The following is a 24,659-nucleotide window of genomic DNA, read 5'->3' on the forward strand; positions in this document are numbered from 1 at the left end:
TAGTCAAAAATCAAGTGACTTTATTTTAGTTTTATTTATTTATTTATTTTTGTCTTTTTGCCTTTTCTAGGGCCGCTCCCACGGCATATGGAGGTTCCCAGGCTAGGGGTCCAGTTGGAGCTGCAGCTGCCAGCCTACCCCAGAGCCACAGCAACGCTGGGTCCAAGCCACAGCTACAACCTGCACCACAGCTCATGGCAACACCAGATCCTTAACCCACTGAGCGAGGCCAGGGATTGAACCTGCATCACAGAACTCCATTGGATGCCACTGATCACATTGAACCACAGTGGGAACTCCATGATATAGTATTCTTTTTATGTATTTTTAGATATTTTTTTTTTACTTTTTAGGGCCACTCATGTGGCATATGGAGGTTCCCAGGCTAGATGTCCAATGGAGCTACAACTGCCGGCCTACGCCACACCAACGCCAGATTCGAGCTGCGTCTGCAACCTACACCGCAGCTCACGACAATGCCAGATCTTAGTTATTCTTTCTCTTTTTGTAATTAAGTATTTTTTGACAGGTACTTTAAAAATATATAGGAGTTACCATTGTGGTGCAGTGGATTGGTTATTTTGTGATAAAATTTACTTACAGTCATTGCCATAAATCTTAAGTGTATAATTTTGTGAGATATGACAAATGCCTATATCCCTATTAAGATATATAATGTCTTCATTATCCTTGAAAGTTACCTCATATCCATTCCCAAGTCAGTCCCAGCCCTACCCCCACCTCCTTCCAAAATATATAGGAGCTACCATTGTGGTGCAGTGGATAAAGAATCCAACTGCAGCAGCTTGAGTTACTGCAGAAGAGTGGGTTAGATCCCCGGCCCAGCACAGTGGGTTGAAGGATCCTGTGTTGCTGCAGCTGCAGCATAGGTTGAAGGTATGACCCTGATTCAGTCCCTGGCCTAGGAACTTCCATATGCCATAAGCATGGCCATAAAAGAAAAAAAAAAAAAAAAGAAAAGAAATAAAAGGACAAAAAAAAAACCTATGTAAAGATCCCATTATTACTCATCAAATTTCCAATTTATACATTGCTTTATCATCTCAGTATGGACTCATAATTTACTTTTTTTTAATTAAATGTATTGTAATTTACTTTTATTCTTTATTTCAATTTTTCAAATTATCCTAGATTTCACTAGTAGGAACTTGTTTCTGGGTCCTTTTGATGGTAAATTCTTCATTTCTTTTTGGCACAATGAGGATTTCCAGACTCACTTTGAACTTTCTGTAACCTAGCCTCAGAATCAGCCATTTTTTTCATGAAGTCCTAGTTCCTTTTAGTGGACTATGGTATTTCGTGGACAAAAATCTTGTTCTAGGTGTCTTCATTGCTATTTTGGTGTCACTGCTTCTCAAATTTCTTCGTGGAAAAACTTAGTACAAATACGCATTTACCACTACAGTAGGAATAGAGTAGTTCATGGTGAGCCAAGGCTTCCACTAAGAACAACCAGAAATATCAGATATATTTAGAAAATATTCATTTTAGGGAGTTTCCTAGAAGGTGCAGTGGGTTAAGGATACAGGATTGTCACCATTGTGGCATGGGTGTAATATGTGGCCTAGGAACTTCTGCATTCTAAAGGTGCAGCTGAAAAAAAGAAAATAGGAAATTAAAATTTAAAAAGCTACAGAAACAGAGTTCGCATTGTAGGCTCAGTGGTAATGAACCTGACTGGTGTCCATGAGAGTGTGGGTTCGATCCCTGGCCTCCCTCAGCAGTTTGGGGATCCAGTGTTGCTGCAAACTGAAGTGTGGGTTGCAGACGTGGCTCAGATCTGCTGTTGCTGTGGCTGTGGTGTGGGTCAGGGGCTATAGCTCCAATTTGACTCCTAGCCTGGGAGCCTCCATGTGCTGAAGGTATGGTCTTTTAAAAAAAAAAAAAAAAAAAGGCTACAGAAGCAACTAGATCAAAGTATTAGAAAATTAAAGAAATGAGAGAGAGAGGGAGTTCCCATTGTGGCTCAGCAGTAACAAACCCAGCTAGTATTTATGAGGATGCAGGTTTGATCCCTGGCTCTGCTCAGTGGTTAAGGACCTGGCATTGCTGTGAGCTGTGGTGAAGGTCACAGATGCAGCTAGGATCTGGTGTTGCTGTGGCTGTGGCTGTGGCTGGCAGCTGCAGCTCCATTTTGACCCTTAGCCTGGGAAGTTCTATATGCTGCATGTGTAGCACTAAAAATATCGGAAAAAAAAAGAGAGAGAGAGGAAGAAAGAAGGAAGGGATGGACGGAGGAAGGAAGGAAGGAGAAAGAACCTTTCAGAGGTTAGCTGAGGCTGTATATCTGGGTTTCCCTGAAAAGAAGCAACTGAGAATCTAGATTTGGCTCCAGCTCGACAGTATTGATGGGGGACAGTAGAGTTTTTGGTGGTCACACAGAACTGGAATTAAAAAACTCACTAGGCTCACAATTGAAATCCCAGGAGGAACATTCCTTGGGTTCATTGGCTAACCAGAGGTAGACTGAGTCTTACCAAAACTACAGTTCATCCTTGAACCAACATAGTTCCTGATTGGAATAAAGTGATCAGCCATAGCAGAATGAAGAGTGAACACATTCTTAATGGAAGATAAACCTCATCTGGTGCCTCTGATTCTTTTATATGCAGTGCCCAGTATTCAGTTTGACATCAGTAGTGTTGTGAAGGCAAAGAAACTTATGATCAACTAAGAGAAAAATCATTTTAGAAGCAGACTCTCAGATGATTCCAGTTTTGGAGCTAGTAAATATGAACTTTAAAATAATTATGATTAATAGCTTAACCACAGTGATAATACCATTGATGTCCACTAGGATGGCTAAAATTAAAAAGTCATTAACAAGTGTTGGTGAAGATGTAAGGTAACATGTGAGCTGGGTCTACTCCTAGGTATATATACCCAAGAGAAATGAAAATATACATCCACTCAAAGACTTGTACGTGAATGTTCATAGCATTATTCTTAACAGCCCCAAAATAGAAACAACGCAAATGTCCATTATCTGATGCATGGATAAGCTATGTGGTATATCTATGAAATGGAATATTACTTAGTTATAAAAAGGGCATGATAATGTGAGAAAAAAGAATGTATATATGTATGTGTGACTGGGTCACCTTGCTGTACAGTAGAAAGTTGACAGAACACTGTAAACCAGCTATAATGGAAAAAATAAAAATCATTAAAATAAAAATAAATAAATAAAGGAATGACATTCTGATAATGCTACAGTGTGAAGGAGAATATTATGCTAAGTGAAAAAATCCAGACACAAAAGGACAAATTTTGTATGATTTCATTTATATGAGATTTCTAGAATAGGCAAATTTCTTGATACAAAAAATAGAATAGATGTCACCAGGGGCTAGGGGTAGAAGAGAATGGAAAGTTACTATTTAGGAGTTCCTGCCATGGCTCATCTGAACCTAATCTGACTGGTATCCATGAGTATGCTGGTTCCATCCCTGGCCTCCATCAGTGGGTTAAGGATCCAGTGTTACAGTGAGCTGTGGTGTAGGTCGCAGATGCGACTTGGATCTGGTGTTGCTGTGCCTGCGGTATAGGCCAGTGGCTGTAGCTCCACTTTGACCCCTAGCCTGGGAACTTCCATATGTTGTAGGTGTAGCCCTTAAAAAAAAAAAAATAGAAAGAAAGAAAAAGAAAGAAAGTTACTTTTTAATGAGTATTGAGTTTCTTTTTGGGATGATGAAAGAGTCCTGGACATAGTCATGATTTTTGCAGAACATTGTGAATGCATTTAATGACACTGAATTGTACACTTGAAGTGGCTAATATACGAAAGCATTTAACCTTGATATAAAGATGATTTTTTGGAAGAATAAACAGATATGTGCTATGATCTGGATGAGTCATAAAAATTATGCTAAGTAAGAAGTGTCAGTCACAAAAGGTGGCATAGTATATGATTCCATTTATGTGAAATGTCCAGAATAAGGAAATTCATAGAGATAGAAAGTTATAAACAGGGACTAGGACAGAGGAATAGCTGGAGAATGAGATTTGACTACTAATGAATGAGTATGGAGTTTCCTTTTGGAGTAAAGAAAATGTTTTAGGAATTCTTGTCAGGGCACAGCAGAAGACGAATCCAACTAGGAACCATGAGGTTGCAGGTTCCATCCCTGGCCTGGTTTGGTCTGTTAAGGATTTGGCATTGCTGTGAGCTGTGGTATAGGTCGCAGATGCAGCTCAGATTTGGTGTTGCTGTGGCTATGGTGCAGGCCTGCAGCTATAGCTCCAATTCGACCCCTAGCCTGGGAATCTCCATATGCCACAAGTGTGGCCCTAAAAAGACAAAAGACAAAAAAATAAAAGAAAAGAAAGAAAATGTTTTAAAATTTTATATTGATGATGATTGCACGTTATGAATATACTCAAAACATTGAATTGCACACTTTAAATGGATAAATTTTATGTGACTATCTCAATAATCTTAAATAAAGCATAAGTTATAACAAATAAATGACATATTAATGAACAGATAGGTGGAAATTGTTACCTAAGAAAAGGTAAAATACCAATAGCAGTATGTAATTGGAATCATAGAAAAGGGGGCACCAGCTGTTGACCAAATTTTTCGAAATTGACAAAAGATGCCAACCTTTACAATAAAGCACCTCTTTGAATCCCAAGCATGATAAATACAAATCAAACCATTCTTAAACGCATCATAGTAAAACAGCTAAAAACTGGAGAAAAAAACAAATAAAAAACACTAAAGCAGCTGGAGAGCAGGGGGAATGACACAGTATCTTCAAAGAAAAAACAATAAAAGACTGACAGCTGTCTTCTCAACAGGTTGTGTTGAAGGAAGGGAGCTAGACCACTGCAGTTAATTACAGTAGTTCACGCAGAAGCTAGGCACTGGCAGATTGGAGGAGATGGATAGATTCTTGTGAAGTAAGTTAGTGGTCTTCAAACTTCCCTAGAGTATGCCAGTGTGGGTACTTTTAAGGAAATCACTTTCTCAATCCTCAGCTCTCACATCTACTTTTTTATTTATTTTTTTTCTTTTTTGTCTTTTCAGGGCCATACCTGATGCATATGGAGGTTCCCAGGCTAGGGGTCGAATCAGAGCTATAGCTGCTGGTCTACGCCACAGCCATAGCAATGCCGGATCCAAGCTGTGTCTTTGACACCACAGCTCATGGCAACGGTGGATCCTTGACGCACTGCGTGAGGCCAGGGATTGGACTCATGTCCACATGGATACTAGTCGGGTTTGTTAACCACTGAGCCACGACAGGAACTCCATATCTACTTTTTTCTAAAACTTGAGTCCTCTGGTGGAAGTATCATTGCAGTTTCTACTTCTTTCCAGAATTACTCTTTCTATTAAATAAAGAAAGGCACATACACCTCTCTTCATTCTTAGTATATGGTGTATTGCCTCGATTATAAAAAGCCTCCAAGTTGTGTAAGAAAGGAATCTTTTGAAATATTTGTATTGATGTTCACAAAATGAATTTCTAATGTTTACATATTTTATTTTTTTTTGCAAGGTGGTTTCTAATTCTTTGCTTTCAACATTCAATGGCTAGTTTGATCCATTATTGAAAATAACTCTTTTTATGGAGTTCCCGTCATGGCACAGTGGTTAATGAATCTGACTAGGAACCATGAGGTTGCAGATTCGATCCCTGGCCTTGCTCAGTGGGTTAAGGATCCGGCGTTGCTGTGAGCTGTGGTGTAGGTTGCAGACGCGGCTTGGATCCCATGTTGCTGTGGCTCTGGTGTAGGCCAGTGGCTACAGCTCCTATTCGACCCCTAGCCTGAGAACCTCCATATGCCCCAGGAGCGGCCCAAGAAATGGCAAAAAGACAAAAAAAAAAAAAAAAAAAAGAACTTTTTTTGTTAATCAGTATGTGTTTCTTAGCAAATAACTCAGGAGGTGTTCAATGAATTGAATAACATCAAAAGAAAAACTTCTTCTGGTCCTATCTGCTTACTTATGTGATTAAGATTTTTCAGGGAGAAGACATTTATAAAAATATAAAAAATGGAAGTAAAATTGGTGATGATTCCTGAGTTCATAATTGGGAAGAAAAAAATTTCATCCAGTTGAATGCATTGAAAAATTTTGCATATGCATGTGTTTTATACACACACAATGTAATTATGTTGATTTGGTTAGGTGTGGACCTACAGTAATTTAGATAACTCATTTCTGCTAACAATTAATTTTATATATACATAATTAGTTTTAAAATGTTGAATTTAAATTTATTTACATATGTAGTTTAGAGAAATAGGATCAAGTGTAAGTGCAAGTCCTTCTGGTATAGAGTACAATACAGTGGTTTTAAAGTTTTGTTGGAACAGTGAAATAGAGATGTAACTTCATTGTTTAAGGAAATGTGTTTATAGGTTTTTAAAAATGGCTGATATCATTATGGAATTGAGGTTACATTGTATATGTTTCAGAGAGTGAATTTACAGTTTTATCTTAATGCATTAATAAATGTTTTCACTGTTAACTTACAAATATGCAAGGGTTTACAATTTTTTGAAATTGTTGAATAAAGAAGTGTTTGAATACAGTCTAGGAAAGATCATTGACAGAGCTGCCACTAGAGTGAGGCAAGGAAGCACTAAGCTTTCACAATTTAAGGTGGTCCCACTCTACAAGTGCACTTTTGGGAACCTAAGAGTGGTGCCTCCTTAAACTGTGCATGTTAGGTGTAGCCTTGCTGATTCCAGTTGTGTTGAATTTATTCAAGAAATCTGTTTGTGAAAAATTGGCTTAGAAAAAATATTTGCCAATTTGGTTGTTTTTCATTAACTTCTTTCGATTTGTTTTTAGGGTGGGATTAAAAACTCAGCCTGAATCAAAATGTCCTGAGCTGCTTGCCAATTATTGTGACATGTTGCTAAGAAAAACACCATTAAGCAAAAAACTAACCTCTGAAGAGATTGAAGCAAAGCTTAAAGAAGTGGTACTTAAGTTTTCTTTTGACTTCAGAATTTTAAATTTTCTTTGAATTTGTGTTTTGTTTATAAGGCTTTCTGTGATAGTGTCATTTTTTAAAAGTGTATATCTATAAGCAGCTAATATTATGAAATTCATTTTTCCAGTGAGGGTCTCTATAGAGCAATTATTTTTCTTCTTGGGGAGAAAAAATTTTTTTTTGTTTTTTGGCTGTCCTGTGGCATATGGAGTTCCTGGACCAGGGATCAGATCCCAAACAGTTGTGACCTCTGCTACAGCTGCAGCAACTCTGCGTCCTTTAACCCACTGTTTCAGGCCAGAGATTGAACCTGCGTCCTAGTGCTGCAGAGACACAGCCCATTGCACCATATTGGGAGCTCCTTTCTGAAAATTTTTATTCTATAGCTGCCAGAAAGGCAAACAGCATTTAATTCTTCTCCTTTCTTGATTCTTTTTAAAAGTTAAATTCTAGCTCCTATTAAAGGACCAAAAGGTGGGGGGAGAGGGGCGGGGAATGGAACTAGCTGATAGTGTTTGGGATGATAGTTGAAAGAATGGGAGTTTTTCACTTCTTTCTTTTTGTAAGAGCCCAGAATAAATAACCAGGGATGAATGAGTGTAGATTAGAAAATTGATTTCTTTCATTTGTATTTGTGCTGTTAGCATAATGATATAAGCTCAGGAAACCAAAGAGGAAAAAACTAGTAAGGAAAGATATAGAGAAAGTATAGACAAAAAGAGTTAGAAGATTAGTGTTAGAAAAAAGTGAAGAAGATACGTGGAAGGAAGAATTGGGGTAGAACCATTGGCTTTCATGTAAAATTTTATTTCGTTTTAATATAAAATCTCAAAAATTGATGTTTATAGAAATTAAAAGATTATTTGGTTACCATCTCAAATTTGCTAACTTTTAAAGTAGTATGTCAGGACTGGTTATTTTTCAGAGATGGACAGTTTTGTAGGTCACTATCTGTATATGCTGATATGAATTTCTGAAATTTGACAGTTGAGGATATAGAAAATTCTAAATGAGAGTGGTGGTTAAGAGTGTATATAAATGAAAGTAAACTTTGTTTTCTATACAGCTCTTGGTACTTAAATATGTACAAAACAAAGACGTTTTTATGAGATACCACAAAGCTCATTTGACACGCCGTCTTATATTAGACATCTCTGCTGATAGTGAAATTGAAGAGAATATGGTAGAGTGGCTAAGAGTAAGTAAATGTTTAAAAAATATTTGGTTTTCTTAAGATAGTACATGGTTCGTATGTGTGCTTAGGTTTTTGGTGATATTGTTAATGTTGAAATAAAGGAACATTTTACAAGAATATAGTATATTCTTATAAAGTAAGGCATATTATCTTTTTTTTTTTTTTTTTTTTTTTTTGCTTTTCAGGGCCATTGAAGTTCCCAGGCTAGGGGTCAAATCAGAGCTACAGCTGCTGGCCTACGCCATAGTCACAGCAACACAGGATATGAGCCGAATCTGTGACCTACACCACAGCTTACCTTAGCACTGGATCTGTTGCACCACAATGGGAAATCCTATTACTTTAATAAAGACTTTTTTTTTGGTCTTTTTAGAGGTGCGCCTGGGGCATACGGAGGTTCCCAGGCTAGGTGTTGAATGGGAGCTATAGCTGCCGACCTACACTGTAGGTCACAGTAATGCTGGATCCTTAACCCACTGAGCAAGGCCAGGGATCGAGCCCTTGTCCTCATGGATACTAGTCAGGTTCATTAACCACTGAGCCATGAAGGGAACTCCTTAATAAAGACTTTCAGTAAAGCACCTTTGCTCTTGCTTTGCTTCTCTTGTTTCAGTCTTTTTGTATCTCCACTCTCATTTGAACTGACCTTCTGGACAAATCATTTTTTAGGTGTTTTTTGTACTAAATATTTGTCCATAGAGATATTTGTGAATAGGTACATCTGTAAAGGAAAAGGAACCAATAGGTAAAAAGTGATGGCCTGTTTAGGAGGATCAATGCTAATTAAGACTAAATTCTTATAACAGAATATTTTAAGTCTCTTCCTTTTAGTTCATTTAATGGAATTTGAGTTATATTAGCATAACATCAATGAATATGTCTTTCATTTATTTTTATGGTATTTTATATATAATATAACAAAAACATTGTAATGTGTATAGTTATATGTTATATATATGGTTTTCATTTATATGTATATTTCACATTACAGATTTTCAGAGAGCTCTGCTTTGCATGGTAGTGTGGAATATTAAAAATGACTGTGCAGCTGATCTCAGTATTAATAGTCAGTGGGAACAATTACTGTTTTGTGACTTAAATTTTTTTTTTTTTCTTTTTAGAGCTTCACCCAGGGCATAGGAATGTTCCCTGGCTAGGGGTCAAATTGGAGCTATAGCTGCTGGTCTACACTACAGCCACAGCAACGCCAGATCCAAGCCTTGACTGTGACCTACACCACAGCTCATAGTAATGCCAGATCCTTAACCCACTGGGCAAGGCCAGGGATCAAACCCACATCCTCATGAATACTAGTCAGGTTTGTTACCATTGAGCCACAATGGGAACTCCGTGACTTAGAAATTTTTGTCAAAATATTAAAAACAATTACTATCTGTTGTAAATATAGAAGAAAAGTACACTATAAAACATTCATTTTCAGATTTAAAGTGTTTTATGTCTTTATAAAAAAACTTGGTGGCGTTCCTATTGTGGCTTTGCGTGTTAAGGACCCATTGTTGTCTCTGAGAATGTAGGTTCGATCCCTGGCCTTACTTGGTAGTTTAAGGACCCAGTGTTTCCTTGTAGATTGCGGATGCGCCTCAGATCATGGCTGCGGCATAAGTCTCAGCTATAGCTCTAATTTGACCCCTATCTTGGGAACTTCCATATGCCACAAATGCAGCCATTTAAAAAACAAACAAACAAACAAAAAGAAAAGAGTAGTTAGGAAAATATTTATAATACTTATGTCTGATACTATATCTAGAATATAAAAGAACTCTTTTTTTTTTTTTTAATTGTGTTTATTTATTTATTTTGCTTCTTAGGGCCTCACCTGAGGCATATAGAGGTTCCCAGGCTAGGGGTCGGATCAGAGCTACAGCTGCTGGCCTATGCCATGGCCACAGCAATGCCAGAACCAAGCTGTGTCTGCTACCTACACCACAGCTCATGGCAACGCCAGATTCTTAATCCACCGAGTGAGGCCAGGGATCAAACCCGCAGCCTCATGGTTCCTAGTCAGGCTCCTTAACCACTGAGCCACGAAGGGAACGCCTCTGTTTTATTTTCATTTCCAACATTATTTTCTTCTTTTTTGGGGAGGTATACTTTTATCATCTTTCTTGCCCAGTTACCTCTTTTAGTTATTCATTTTGGTAAAATGTTATGTGGATTTATCCCTCAAAGACATGAATGCAAGAAAATACATGCTTTGCTATCCATAGGTGAGCTGAATAATAAACTGGTAACAGATTTTGAAAGAAGTATTGTGACTGGTGACTGATACGATGTGCCTGTTATTTGTTGATGATTTTTAGATTGAGGAGCTAGAGGTTACATTTGTGCTTTATGTATTACCCTCATTTAATATGTAATGGTAATTGAAAGTTGAAGTGTGTTGTTGGGGGGCCGGTGTTATTTAACTATATTGTGGTAACTGAAATTAATGCATCCTGGATTCATGCACAGAATGCCAGGATTGCCTGAATATTCTGTTTATTTTCTAAGAATAAAATGTAATAGGTATTAGATTATAAACATTCTAATAAATAAAAGAAAAAAATTTATATTAAAACATCTAACACTTAGTTTTACATTATAATTTTTCCTAATAGTTTATCAGATTATGTATTATTTATTACTTCTTCTGTCTTTGGTTTTCATAGGAAGTTGGTATGCCAGCAGATTATGTAAACAAACTTGCTAGAATGTTTCAGGACATAAAAGTATCTGAAGATTTGAACCAAGCTTTTAAGGAAATGCACAAAAATAATAAATTGGCTTTACCAGGTATTATTTTATAATTACATACATTTTTTTTTAACTTTAAAAAAAGAATATCTTTGTTTTCTAGTAAATTAAAAATGTTTAAGGAGTAATAGATATAAAGATATTCAGAGCCCACATTCTTTGACAATATCCTGCAAAGCAGAATTTAGATTTGCTAATTCTTAATTTGAAACAAACAGACACTTTTAAACAAAATCTTTAGTCTTTATTTATTTTTCACCAAACTTACCCTCTGTGTTTGTATTTTAAATTTGATCCATTGTTTGTAAACCAGCTATAATGGAAAAAATAAAAATCATTGTTAAAAAAAATTATCCATTGTCAAGAGTATTGGCTTAATACTTTCTGATCTTCTTTCCTATAGCTGATTCAGTTAATATAAAAATTCTTAATGCTGGTGCCTGGTCAAGAAGTTCTGAAAAAGTCTTTGTCTCACTTCCTACTGAACTGGAGGATTTGATACCTGAAGTAGAAGAATTCTACAAAAAAAATCATAGTGGTAGAAAATTACATTGGCATCATCTCATGTCAAATGGAATTGTAAGTAGATGGTGTGTTGGTTCAGATATTGGTTTGGCTGAAAGTAGCAGGACTCCAAATAAGATTTGCTTTAACAAGATAGATCTTTGCTTCTCTCACAAGTGAAAGTTTGGGCAGGTATAGTGGATCTATTCCATAAAGTTAGGGACATAGGCTTCTTGTTATACCACCATCCTTAAGGTATTTCCTTGCCTGAAGAATCCAGTATGATCCTTACTATATCTGTCTTCCAGCTCAACAGAAAAGGAAAGATGAATATAGTTTCCTTTAAGGCAACTTTTAGAAGTTTCCCCCATTATTTCCAACTCAAATCTCATTGGTTAGAACTTGGTCACATGGCCACATTTTGCTCAAGAGACCTGAGAGATAAGCCTTTACTCTGGGCAGTTATTAAGGTCTGCTAGTGTTTTTATTACCATATAAGAAAGGAAGAGAACTCACTGTCCTTTTTATATATATTCTCATATAAGAGATATTATAGTAGGTAGTTAGTAATCATCAAGAGATTCTTATTCTTTTAAATTATTTTATCTATTGTAGATAACATTTAAGAATGAAGTAGGTCAATATGATTTGGAGGTAACAACATTTCAGCTGGCTGTATTGTTTGCATGGAACCAAAGACCCAGAGAGAAAATCAGTTTTGAAAATCTGAAACTTGCAACTGAACTCCCTGATGCTGAGCTTAGAAGAACTTTATGGGTTAGTTTTTTATGTTTGTTTTTAGAATTGCATTTTCTCATGTAGCAAGAGGTTGTGTTTGCTTATAATAAGCTTGTGAATTTATAGCAGTTTCAAATGACTTTTAACCAGGAAAAATATACAAATGAAGTATTTATGGAAAAATAAATTGAAAATAAGGGAGTTCCTGTCGTGGCGCAATGGTTAACGAATTCGACTAGGAACCATGAGGTTGTGGGTTCCATCCCTGCCCTTGCTCAGTGGGTTAAGGATCCGGCATTGCCATGAGCTGTGGTGTAGGTTGCAGATGCTGCTCGGATCCCACGTTGCTGCGGCTCTGGCGTAGGCTGGCAGCTAACAGCTCTGATTAGACCCCTAGCCTGGGAACCTCCATGTGCCATGAGAGCGGCCCAAGAAATGGCAAAAAGCCAAAAAAAAAAAAGAAAGAAAAAAGAAAATAAGCAAGTTCCTAAGACAGAGAATGGCAAAAAGAGAGTGAGAAAAAGATTGAGTTGGTATTTAAATATTACCTGTGAAGAACATGACCAGAGATTTCATGTAGAGAATGTATCCAAAGATTTTGTGATAACCAGAATTCTAAGAATTGGAAAACCTTGTCCTTTTAAATCTCATAAAATGTGCTTATTAGTCTCCTGTTCAGAACTTCATTTTTTGGAGTTCCCCTGTGGCACAGTGGGTTAAGGATCCAGTCTTGTTACTGCAGTGGTTCAGGTCACTGCTGTGACGTGGGTTTGGTCCCTGTCTCAGGGACTGCCACAGGTCACAAATGTGGCCAAGGAAAAAAAAAAAAAAACTGTATTTTGCCCCTACTCCACAGACCTCTTAAAAGTTCCAAAATAGGAGTTCCCGTCGTGGCGCAGTGGTTAACGAATCCGACTAGGAACCATGAGGTTGCGGGTTCGGTCCCTGCCCTTGCTCAGTGGGTTAACGACCCAGCGTTGCCATGAGCTGTGGTGTAGGTTGCAGATGCGGCTCGGATCCTGCATTGCTGTGGCTCTGGCGTAGGCCGGTGGCTACAGCTCTGATTCGACTCCTAGCCTGGGAACCTCCATATGCCGTGGGAGCGGCCCAAGAAATAGCTAAAAAGACCAAAAAAAAAAAAAAAAAAAAAAAGAGTTCCAAAATAAATTGTTACCTAGAGAGGAACAGTTCTTTTATAACTGGCAGTGGTGTTTGCTGTGGTCATTTTTTTGATCCTGTTATAAAGAGAGCACTTATTACTTCCTCATAACCAACTTTTTTCTCCTCATTTTTTTTTTCCTCGTTGTGCATTTACGTTGTTATATTTGTGGAAATACCAAATAAAAGTATGAATTATGAATTTGTGCTCATAATCTTTTCTCACCTATATTGGTTATGTTGGAGAATTGATCTTGGTATTTTATACTGTGGATAGAAACTAATTGTTTTCTCTTTATTCTCAATAGTCTTTAGTAGCTTTCCCAAAGCTCAAACGGCAAGTTTTGTTGTACGAACCTCAAGTCAACTCACCCAAAGACTTTACAGAAGGTACCCTCTTCTCAGTGAACCAGGAGTTCAGTTTAATGTAAGGTTTATGTTGGTTGATATAAAATAAAAATACCTTGTTTGAATTTTAATGTTTTGTTTTTAGCAAAATAATTATTTTCCTTATATGATATTTAAAACATACCTGTATACTATCATCACTTTAGATTTTTTACCATTTATTTGTTTATTATAAATATTAATGACCTGGCAGTGTTAATTACTTCTTTACCTATTTTTCATGGATACATTTTTATCTGACATTATACTGTATTACTTTTCGTCTTTAAAATAAACATCTGGAGGTTCTATGTGGCTGAACAGGTTAAGGGTCTGGCATTGTAACTGCAGTAACTTGGGTTGCTGCTATGACATGGGTTCAGTCCCTGGCCTGGGAACTTTTGCATATTGTGGGTGCAGCCAAAAATAAAAAAGTAAACAAAACAAGACTTCAGTAAGTCCCCCAAATAAAACATAATTCTCAACTTAAAAATAATTAATTAAATAAGCATCCTTTTGCACTCTAAAGCAGCTTTATCTACGTAGATTTTTTTTTTTTTTTTTTTTTTTTTTTTTTTTTTTTTTTGGTGGTATCACAGCACAAGGAAGTTCCCAGGTTTGGGATCAAACCCAAGCCACAGAGTGACAATGCTAAATCCTTAACTGCTAGGCCACCAGGAACTCCATATAGCAGAAACTTTTCCTTGAAATCCAGTGAGAAAATATACTGAATTACAACTCACATATCTTCAGTTGCCTAGTCATTTTCATAGCAGTATAAATTATATTAACTTTGTTATTATGGGGAGTATTTCTTATTTCATTAACAGAGCTTTTATCATCTTTGAGGGAAATTGTACAGTTCTTTTTAATAAAGCTATATGTTGGTTGTTTTCCTGTAACAGTTGCTAAATATTAATTTTTAGAGTATTCTTTTAGATGTTGTTGCTATAATATGTTTAAAAGACCTTTCACTGTAAAATATTTGATTTAATGTTTTCATAGAAAAAATGCAAAAGTTCAGAAAAGGGGTAAAATCAACTTGATTGGACGCTTACAGCTCACTACAGAAAGGATGAGAGAAGAGGAGAATGAAGGAATAGTTCAACTAAGAATACTGAGAACCCAGGTTTGTAATGTTAAGAAGAATGTCTAAATTTTGAAAAACGTTGCTTTTTTTAATCTTCAAATTCTTTTTTGAAATTAAAGAAATATAGGTATTCAGACTTTTTGTACAGAAGAGCTAATTTTTATTTTACTCAAATTTAAAAGTTGTATTAATAGCATTCTCTTAGTTGCTGGAAGAGATGCCTATGTGACCTCATGGTCTCTAGTGGATTTTTTTGGTTGGGCAATACCTTGGTTTTAGGTTATGCCTCTCTTTGACCATATGTCAAAAAGAATAAATATATTTCAGCAGCAAGTTACAATTCTAGGATTGAATATTTAAAATTTTATTTAATTATAAGACTTCTGATTCCATTGTAGTGTGAAATCAGGAAACATTTTAAAACTAACATTATGATACTTTCTGAACATGATAAAGAATACCTATTTCAAACTAATGCATGACTGTATTAACTTTAGAAATACACTGATTAAAACCAAATTATTCCAGAGTTCCCATCATGGCTCAGTGGAAATGAATCCAAGTAGGAACCATGAGGTTGCAGGTTTGATCCCTGGCCTCGCTCAGTGGGTTAAGGATCCAGTGTTGCCATGCGCTGTGATGTAGGTCGCAGATGCTGCTTGGATCCTGCTTTGCTGTGGCTCTGGCATAGGCTGGCAGCAACAGCTCCAATTATAACCCTAGCCTGGAAATCTCCATTATGCCATGGGTGCGGCCCTCAAAAGACAAAAAGACCAAAAAAAAAACCCCAAATTATTCCACTTTTACCACTTTCATTTAATCTTGAAACTATTGGCCAATGCTATCAAATAGGAAATGAGGAAAAGATTAAAAATTTTCACTACTTACAGATCATATATAATATGATAAAGGAGCAGAGAAAAAATAAAAATCAGATGCTGTTCTATTTATCAATAAACACATAAACTGAAAAAAATAAAAGAAGAAACCATGGAATTTACAGGCATTTCTTTAAAAACCAGTGTGTAGAACCTATGTGAAGAAAGGACTTCACCTGAGAAATTCAAAAGGAGTTAAGAATAAAGAAAAAGATGATATTCTTTTTTTCTCTTACTAAATGTTTTTATTGAGGTATAATATAGTACTACATAATGCATATTTTGTAGTTTTCAGTGTGTTTTACTAAATGTGTGTACTTGTATGACCATGACCTCATAAAATACAGACCATTTCTGTCACCCCAGTAATTTCCTCATGTTTCTTATCCAGCCAGTCTCTCTCTTCAACCCACCTGATTCCTCTCTCCATTGCTGAGTTTTGCCTGTTCTCTGTATTCATATAAATAGAATCAGATGATGTATTCTTTGTATATGGCTTCTTTTGCTTAACATGAAATTTTTGAGTTTTGTGGCACAGTGGGTTAAGGATTCAGCATTGTCACTGCAGCTTCTTGGGTTACTGCTGTGGCACCGGTTTTATCCCTGGGCCAGGAACTTCCACATTGCCACGAGCACAGCCAAAAAGAAAAAAAAAAAAAGAAAAAGAAAAACAAAAGAGTTTAAAACATGAAATACCATATTGTTAAGTGGTCAGGCTGAATAACTTCAATTAGCTTTTCACATACTAGTACCAAGTTTACTGAATTTCATGTAAAAATTCAACTAGGAATATTTTTGGAATTTTAAAAAAGTGAGTCCCAGTTTTATGACAAAGAATAAATAAGTGAGAGTGATTGAGAATGTTAAAAAAAATTAAGAATAAAGTGTCAGTGGTGGTAGAACTTGCTTGTCTCAAATATTAAAACTTATTTAGGGAGTTCTCGTTGTGGCTCAGTGGTAACAGACCCAACTAGGATCCATGAGGATGGGGGTTCAATCCCTGGCCTTGCTCAATGGGTTAAGGATCCGGCATTGCTGTGAGCTGTGCTAAAGGTCACAGAAGTGGCTCAGATCCTGCGTTGCTGTGGCTGTGGCATAGGCTGACAGCCGTAACTCTCATTTGACCCCTACCCTGGGAACTTCCGTATGCCTCGGGTGCGGCCCTAAAAAGCAAACAAAACAAAACAAAACAAAAACTTATTTAAAAATATCTAAAAATAAAACTGTGACAGATTAATTGAAGAAAGTAACTCAAAATTAAACCTATTATATAAGTGTAGATGAACTTTGCAATAAAGGAAATAATTTCCATGGCCCATGGAAAGGGAATATATTATTAAGAGATTTTGGGAAATTTTACTTCTGGGAGAAAAAGGGTGATATATTCCTAGTTTGGCTATACCAGGATAAATGCTGATGGATTAGAGTTGAGATATGGAATGGAAAGGTGAGTATAGTCATACTGCAAGATGGACAGAGAAAATGAAGTTTTCTATTTTGTCTAAAACTGATTCATAATTATGCCCAGTTTACTCATCCAAGTCCCTTTAGATAATGCTAATGTCCCTTTAGCTGATGTTAAGACTGTTTTACTTTTCCCTGATTCTACTCCATCCATCCCCATTCTTTGTTGTTTTCATAAATGGCATCTGGATGTATTGAGGTTGAGAGAGATCCCCTTGACCTCATAATGACAGTGAAGGGATTGTCATATCTATATGGCAGTAGAACAGTATTCTAGACAGTGTTTTGGGTGCTTGCTCTTGTCAGCCATGGAGTGCTTTATCTGTCACCTATGGGAATTTGACTTTCTGTTGCTATCTGTTGCTGATGTGTGTAGCAGATGAACTATGACTTATTCTTTTCGTTGGTAAAGACCACATGGCCTCTTTCCTACTCTGGCTGCTTGTTCTCTGCTCTTACTGAGCTCTTGAGCCCTTTGAGACTTTACTGTATCTTCATTATGGCCCCTGGCATACATGGCACACTGTCGTTACCATCTCCTGTTAAAGGATTCCCTCTCTAAACTCTATCTGCATAGTGTGGGAACTAAGAGTGTTTCAGGAGTGCAGGTTATTTCCATGATATCATGCCACTGTTCAAGTGACCTCCAACGTATTAGATGGGGACCAGGGCCGGAACTCCTGTGGTCTCTTTTTTTCTCTTAACATCTCTAATACAACCACCACCTTCACCTCTACTAAAGCTAGAATAGGAGAAATAGGGATATTCAAGGTTATTCCTCGCCTCCTTCCTGGTTTCTGTAATGTACAAGTGCCTGAAGGGACAGACTTTTTCCCTCTCTTTCTGTTTATCTGGACCCTTTACATAAACCTCTGATCAAGAGCCTGGGTCTGGACATAACTGACAATGGCAGGAATTCACCTGACCTCCTGGTGGTAGTGTAGGAATTCTCATGTCTGTACAAGGGAAGTTGAAGGTACTTTTCTCATGCTGGATGGTCCATGACTCCCAAGATAATTGCCTTGTGTTAAAGTATCAGCACATTTTCTGTTTTTACATTTCTTTTGTAACGAATTCTAATCTCCGCTAAGACAGACGAATGCCTTTTTTTGACTATGGAGACAGCTTATACTGGAAAAGGCAAAAGAGAATAGTAATTTTCTAATTGTCCTTATTACAAACTTAATAGTAATTAAAGAAATCACCAAGGAAACCATTGATAAAATTGACTTAGATGAAAAGTGCTTATTATTGTAGAATATTAAAACACCTGACTTAGTACAAACCAAAGATAAAGAGTAGTAATAATTAATTTTTAAAACAGACACAGGAGTTCCGTCGTGGCTCAGCAGTTAACAAACCCAACTAGCATCCATTCAGCTGTGGGTTCGATCCCTGGCCTCGCTCAGTGCGGTAAAGATCTAGGGTTGCTGTGATCTGTGGTGTAGGTTGCAGATGTGGCTCAGATCCCTCGTTGCTGTGGCTGTGGCGTAGGCCGACAGCTGTAGCTCCGATTCAGCCCCTAGCCTGGGAACCTCCATGTGCCATGGGTGTGGCCCTAAAATGCAAAATAAAAATATAAATAAAAATTAAAAAATAAGTAAAACAATCATCTGGCCTTTGCTACTATACAAAATAATAATGGTGAGTAAAAGGGACAAAATATGTATAAGGAATTTTTTGTATCATAGTTAATTCTTAATTCAATACCAGGTATACACTGTGTTCACAGGTAAGGGAAAAATTTTAAACATATATAGTGTGAAAAAAAAGAATAAAAAGAAATCACAATTAGATGTGATTTTCTTTCAGCAGAGAGGTTATGGGTAATTTTGCTTTTCCTTATTTTTTAAAATCTCCATTATATCCAGATTTTATTTTTCAGAGTGAAAAGAAAAGCTATTTTTGTTAAGTAAAAGGTACTGGTCTCAAGATTAGTCCATTGATTGGTAATCATTTGAATAGATGTTGGATAGAGAATGAAATGCACAAAAAGTCATTTTTTGTTTTTGTTTTACTTAAAATAATTTCATATTTCATTTTTATTTTTTCTTTTAGGAAGCTATCATACAAATAATGAAGATGAGAAAGAAAATTAGTAATGCTCAGCTGCAGACTGAATTAGTAGAAATTTTGAAAAACATGTTCTTACCACAAAAGAAAATGATAAAAGAGCAAATAGAATGGCTAATAGAGCACAAATACATCAGAAGAGATGAATCCGATATCAACACTTTCATATATATGGCATAATTTTGAATATTTTGGACAATATTAAGAACCCAAATTTTGAAGTGCTTGGGCAGAAAAGTTGTTACAGTTTGTGCTGGAGGAAGGTTTATCTGGACTTTGATTACATAAATATTAAAATCTGCCTTACCTAACAAAACAACTCTACTTTGCCAATCCCATTAGTCAGCATGGTGGCATCCCCTTCATGTTGCACACTCATTAACAGCATGCTGTTTTGTGGAGAAACTTGCATTCATGAAGAGCCCACTATGAACTTTGAAAAATAAATCTGATTTATACCCACAAGAAGAAATGCCGTTGGGAAGGGTGAAAGTGGGGTTCTTGTTGCTTTTTTTTTTTTTTTTTGGTTTGTTTCTCTTTTTATCCTCTCTTACAAAAATGTACTTGCACAAGGAAGGATCTTCAGATGTTTGTGCACTGAAAAACGCTGTTATGTTTTGTTTTAAAAATGCAATTAAAACTAGAAGTAGCACTCTTGGTTTCTTTTGATCGAAAGAGTGAGCTGGTCTACACAACATTGGGACAGGGCAGATGTAGTTGGAAAGATAAGAATTTAATAGTATCAAATTTTTTGTTCAAAGATTGCTTCAGTATAATAATGATTTTAATGGTGACTTAAAAATGGTATTAAATTTTTCCAACTTAAAAATGTTGACTTTCTTTAAGCAGGAGACTATTGTTTTTGTTGTTTGTTGTTAAATGATAGGGTTTTTTGGTTTTTTCTCCCTTATATGGCTGGAGAGCTTGTTTTGAAAAAGTGAAGATTATATTGTTATTTCAGTTCAAAAAAAGTATGGAGATAGGTAGATCATTTCAATTTGCAAAAGAGCAAAACAAGCATATTAAGTGTTTACTAGGACACTTAATATTTATATACCTAATATTTATTATGCCACATTCAAATTTATTAAAAATAAGACAGAAATCTCCTGCTCTAATATAATACAGTTATGTAACTGACTTCTTAATCTGTAGTATAGAAATATTTTGAAATTTTAAAGTCTCATGATGAGGATTTTATACCCTCATGTTTCTGAAAAGGAAGATACTCTGTTTTAAAAGGTAATAATTAGGTATCAGTCACCCAGGAGGAAGAGAAAAGCCACAATGTAAGACCTGGAAAACATAAGCAAAATTGTTGCATTCTGAGTATGAGCTGTAAACTTGCCAAATGTATGTACATATATATTTATATATTTTAAAAATAAAAATTTTAAAAAATGTTCAGAAGGCAACACTTACCTTGTTCCTTTCAGTCAATCCAAAGTAGCAACTTACTAGTTGCTGGCAACTGAATACCCAGAGTAGTGGAAATTTTAGGACATGAGGACATGAACAACTTGAGAAAAAACTTACTCCTCATTGGGAAAGAATGGCTCAACATGGATTTTATTCATTGTGGTGCACGTTTCAAATTTTCTGGCAAATTATTTTATATTTTATGTGATAGTATTATATTAAATGATTTTGATGATAGTAGGAAGTGGAGTGCTGGAGTGTTGAAAGACATACAGTATTATTGCAGGGTGCTTTCAAGAGCATTTCATGGAATCTGTCCCCAGTCCCAAGAAGCTTTGTGAGCTTCCTGCTGAAAGGCAAGAGAGCAAACTTAAAACATTTAAGATTTTGCTGGTTATAGTCAAATGCCTATTCTGAAACTCGTAGGAAATTGGAATTTTGTTTCTAATTTAAAAATCTTACACTTGAGCTCTAAGGTAGCATGTGTCAAATTATTAGATCAAGCATATTGTGATGAATTAAACTAAATTAGTACTCACTGTTTTCTCTAATTAGATGACTGTTACCAGTACACAAAATTGAAAATTTAAAAATGTGATAATTTGGTAAAAATTCTGACCCTTATTTTAATGAATAGTTTGATATGGCATATTTGCTTATCCAATACAAGAATGCCAAAAGAGTAAGCAATGGAAGGAAAAACTACAGGCCATTTCTTAAAGTTTAAGATTATTGTTGTTTTAAACCAGAATTATTCTCAGAACTTTTTTGGCATGTCTAATCTTTTTAGTCATTTAATTTAAGAATGAGAGCCACAATGTTTTGATTTATAAAGGCAAAATTTAATGCAAAAGTGGGTAACTCTAAATCCATAGCAAAGTTTTCTATTAAATTTTATAAATTTTTAAATAGCTAATTATGTCGTAATTGTATTTTGGGGAATAGAGCGGCAGCAAATACTATGTACTTAACAGCTTTCATCATTTTTTCGTTGTGTATACAAAAGTTTATCTTAACTACTTTCCGGTGTTTATGAAAACCATTTAGTTAACAAGGTGCCTATACCATTGTTGAATTTTCTTTAAATATATTTTGAAAATTTGCTAATTTAAAAGAAAAGAATCTGAAGAAAAAGTGTACCAGTAATTTGCTGAAGGTACAGGATCACAGTTCGTTTCCTTTAAGTCCCTTTTTTCTAGTGTGCCCTAAAATTAGTGCTCTCTGAGCAGGGATGAAACCTGTCATAGTTAAGGGGAAACTATATATACATACACGTATATGTTTTCTTCATGAGCAATATGGCAGTAGGAAACTTAAAGGTTAATTTAAGCTTTGAATGTTCGTCTTCTAGTGTCAAGATGGAGCCATCTGGAAAATGTTAACCTTTGTTGCCATATCATTGCAGAGTAAGTAGACAGGAAACAATACTTACAAGGTAAAAATACAGAACAATTATAATGCTTACAGTGAGTTAAATATTTAGACTATTACTGTTCCAATGGTTTAATGAGGATCTTGAAATAAATTCTGAAGTCTTCCAATTTTTACACTTACTGGAGGGGTCCCTGCATTCTGTCAAATTTTATTTAAATCTCTTATTTTGTGCATAAATGTTGAAATTTCCAAAAATGAAATGTTAACTCTCTTATTTTTACCTTTTATTAAATTTAATACAAAATATGACCAGAGTAGTTTAAAAGTATTTTGCATTATTTGCAGTAGCATGTTATTGGCCCTGCTCAAAGGGCAGATTTTAAAAATTCAATTTGGGTGAAAGATTTGCTAGTTTTCCAGAAAGATTTGCTGTCTTAAACTCAACATTTTTTTTTTTTCCTATTTTCATGTGAATGACTGGGATGCTATCTAATAAACTCTTCCAAGGTCATGTTTGTGAAATAAACATCACATTGAGAGCTTTCCTGTCATCTACACTATGTGTGTTGTCTGGAGTGTTGAACAAATTTGAGTTCCTAAGTTGTACTCTATCCTTGTATGGTAAATAAGATTTCGAATGTGTGCCACTACAAACTGAGATGATAATGCTGTACAATTTTAAATGGTAGCAGTTTCTGTATGCAGTAGGCTGAAATATTTTGATGAACTGCTTAATTTTTGGATTTTATTTTTTAAGTTGTATAATTTATTTTCTTGCAAAATAAAAATGTAATATAAAAGCTTTCACCTATCCAGAAAATGTTGATGTTCTACTGTTAAATAGTTTCAAGAGTTTTAAATAGCAATAGATATATATTTCCTAGTAAAATAGTAAACGTCAGGCAGACTTAAGAATGAGAAATATGAAAAGTAACTCATTGCTTTTAAATTTCAAATTCTAGTTTAAAATGGAAGCTTTTGAGAAGTTTCCTGCTAGTTCAGTGTTAAGGACCCAGCATTGTCACTGCTGACTGGTTACTGCTATGGCTTAAAAAAAAGGAAAAGGCTATCATGAATGTAGCTTTTCAATTGATGATAGTAAACATAGGGTTATCATGCCTGGAAGAATTCAAAATTTTCAAACCCTAAAGTGATTAATGCATTCTTTTTAGATAGGCCATGTCATAACCAAAATTTAAATTTTATATCTCCAGGTTAAGGATCCTGAATTGTCACTGCTATGGCCTGGGTTTGGTCCCTGGCTCTGGAACTTCCGGATGACAAAGATGTGGTAAAAAAATATAAAACAAATTATGTCATGTTTTGTATGTATTTGAAGTTTGTGAAATGTTTAAATTTCAAAGCTAGAGATAGCTTAGTCATAAGGTTATGAAGATGGATTGTGTCTTAGTCTTTGTAACAAAGTACCATAGAGTGGATGGCTTAGAAACCAACAGAAACTTTTGGTTTTAGAGGCTCAAATCTGAGACCCACGTGGTAGCATGGTTGGTTCTGGTGAGGAATCTTTTTCATATTGCCAACTGCTAACTTCTCCAACCCTCACTTGGCAGAAAGAGGCTTTAGAGAGCTCTCAGGGTCTTCTTTATAGAGGACTAGTCCCATTCCCAAGGGCTCCAGCTAATTACCTTCTAGAGCAAAGGCTCCATCTCCCAATAACATCCCGCTGAAAATTAGGTTTCAACATAGAACTTTTGGAGAGATACAAATTCAGTCCATAGCACTTCATATGATCTTAAACTCAACATTGGACTTTGTTTTTTGTTTTTGTCTTTTTGTTTGTTTGTTTTGTCTTTTTGCCTTTTTCTGGGACCACTCCCATGGCATATGGAGGTTCCCAGGCTAGGGGCTAATCTAGTCATCTTCACCTAAACTCAGTCAAATTCAGTTATCTTTTCATAAATGTGTGGTTAAAGGCTTGTCACTTCCAGGACTGTTCCCTTCACCCCTTCTCTCCTGGGCTTCATATGGTCTGGTGGGCCTCATGCCCACAAAGGAAAGGCCTCATGACATGTATGTGAAACTCAGTTTCCCCAGCTTCAGTTCAGCTGACTTATGTACCCTTCACAGCTGCAACAGGAAATCTACCATTTAGCTCTTTGGGGGGCTTTGGGAGTCGTGGGTATTTTCTGTGAGGCTACTTTAGGCTCCTCGCACCCAAACACCCTAAGCAACCACCTCAATCTTCTATTTAATCCCAAGCGCTCATGTGGGCTTTTTCAGACAAGCTGGTTTGAAACAGGGAACGGAGATCTACTCTCCCTCGTAACTGAATTTATCCTGTGTTTGGGGAGGGGGGGAGCGTGCTTCTGAAACTGACAGTGCTTATGCTCCTCTCTCTTGGAGTAGTAAGCACCTCCTTGGTATCTGGTAAGAGAGTATTTGACCCTATAAGGTCAAACTAAGACTGTTAAGGTGCTTATTCAAGTCTGCAGAAGGGGGATCCTTAAACTCCTGCCCTTGTCTGAACCCGAATGCAGGCCTCACCCCATCCCTCACCCACTGACCTGAGGCATATCTCTAGTCTCCACTGGTCAAGCAAGCCTGCCTCATTCTTACGGCTTTCTTGAGCAACTATTAACTCACATTGATCTCCCAAAGTTTCCTAGGCTTCCCTCTCTCTCTTATGGGAC

General features: G+C 36.2%; 1 protein-coding gene across 9 annotated transcripts in view; it reads left to right on the forward strand.

Moving 5' to 3' along the window:
* Positions 1–22,808, forward strand: part of CUL5 (cullin 5) — an 88,070-nt gene extending 65,262 nt beyond the window's left edge. For 6 of the 9 annotated variants that reach the window (XM_084975951.1, XM_084975952.1, XM_005667298.4 and 3 more), the window contains 8 exons: positions 6,830–6,962; positions 8,041–8,172; positions 10,839–10,962; positions 11,327–11,502; positions 12,043–12,204; positions 13,632–13,750; positions 14,716–14,839; positions 19,201–22,808. In XM_084975951.1, the coding sequence (XP_084832077.1) occupies positions 6,830–6,962; positions 8,041–8,172; positions 10,839–10,962; positions 11,327–11,502; positions 12,043–12,204; positions 13,632–13,750; positions 14,716–14,839; positions 19,201–19,395 (1,165 nt within the window). In that variant the 3' untranslated portion in view covers positions 19,396–22,808. Of the gene's footprint in view, positions 1–70; positions 1,005–1,714; positions 3,212–6,829; positions 6,963–8,040; positions 8,173–10,838; positions 10,963–11,326; positions 11,503–12,042; positions 12,205–13,631; positions 13,751–14,715; positions 14,840–19,200 lie in introns of those variants that run through there. The other 3 variants (XR_014815181.1, XR_014815180.1, XR_014815179.1) reach the window with 3 other exon arrangements.
* Positions 22,809–24,659: the final 1,851 nt, after the last annotated feature.

The sequence above is a fragment of the Sus scrofa genome, chromosome 9, assembly GCF_054392235.1.
Source record: "Sus scrofa isolate SSC_HxYL_T2T_F1_AM1 chromosome 9, Sscrofa_HxYL_maternal_Yorkshire_Landrace_v2.0, whole genome shotgun sequence".
In the NCBI taxonomy this organism is placed as follows: domain Eukaryota; kingdom Metazoa; phylum Chordata; class Mammalia; order Artiodactyla; family Suidae; genus Sus; species Sus scrofa.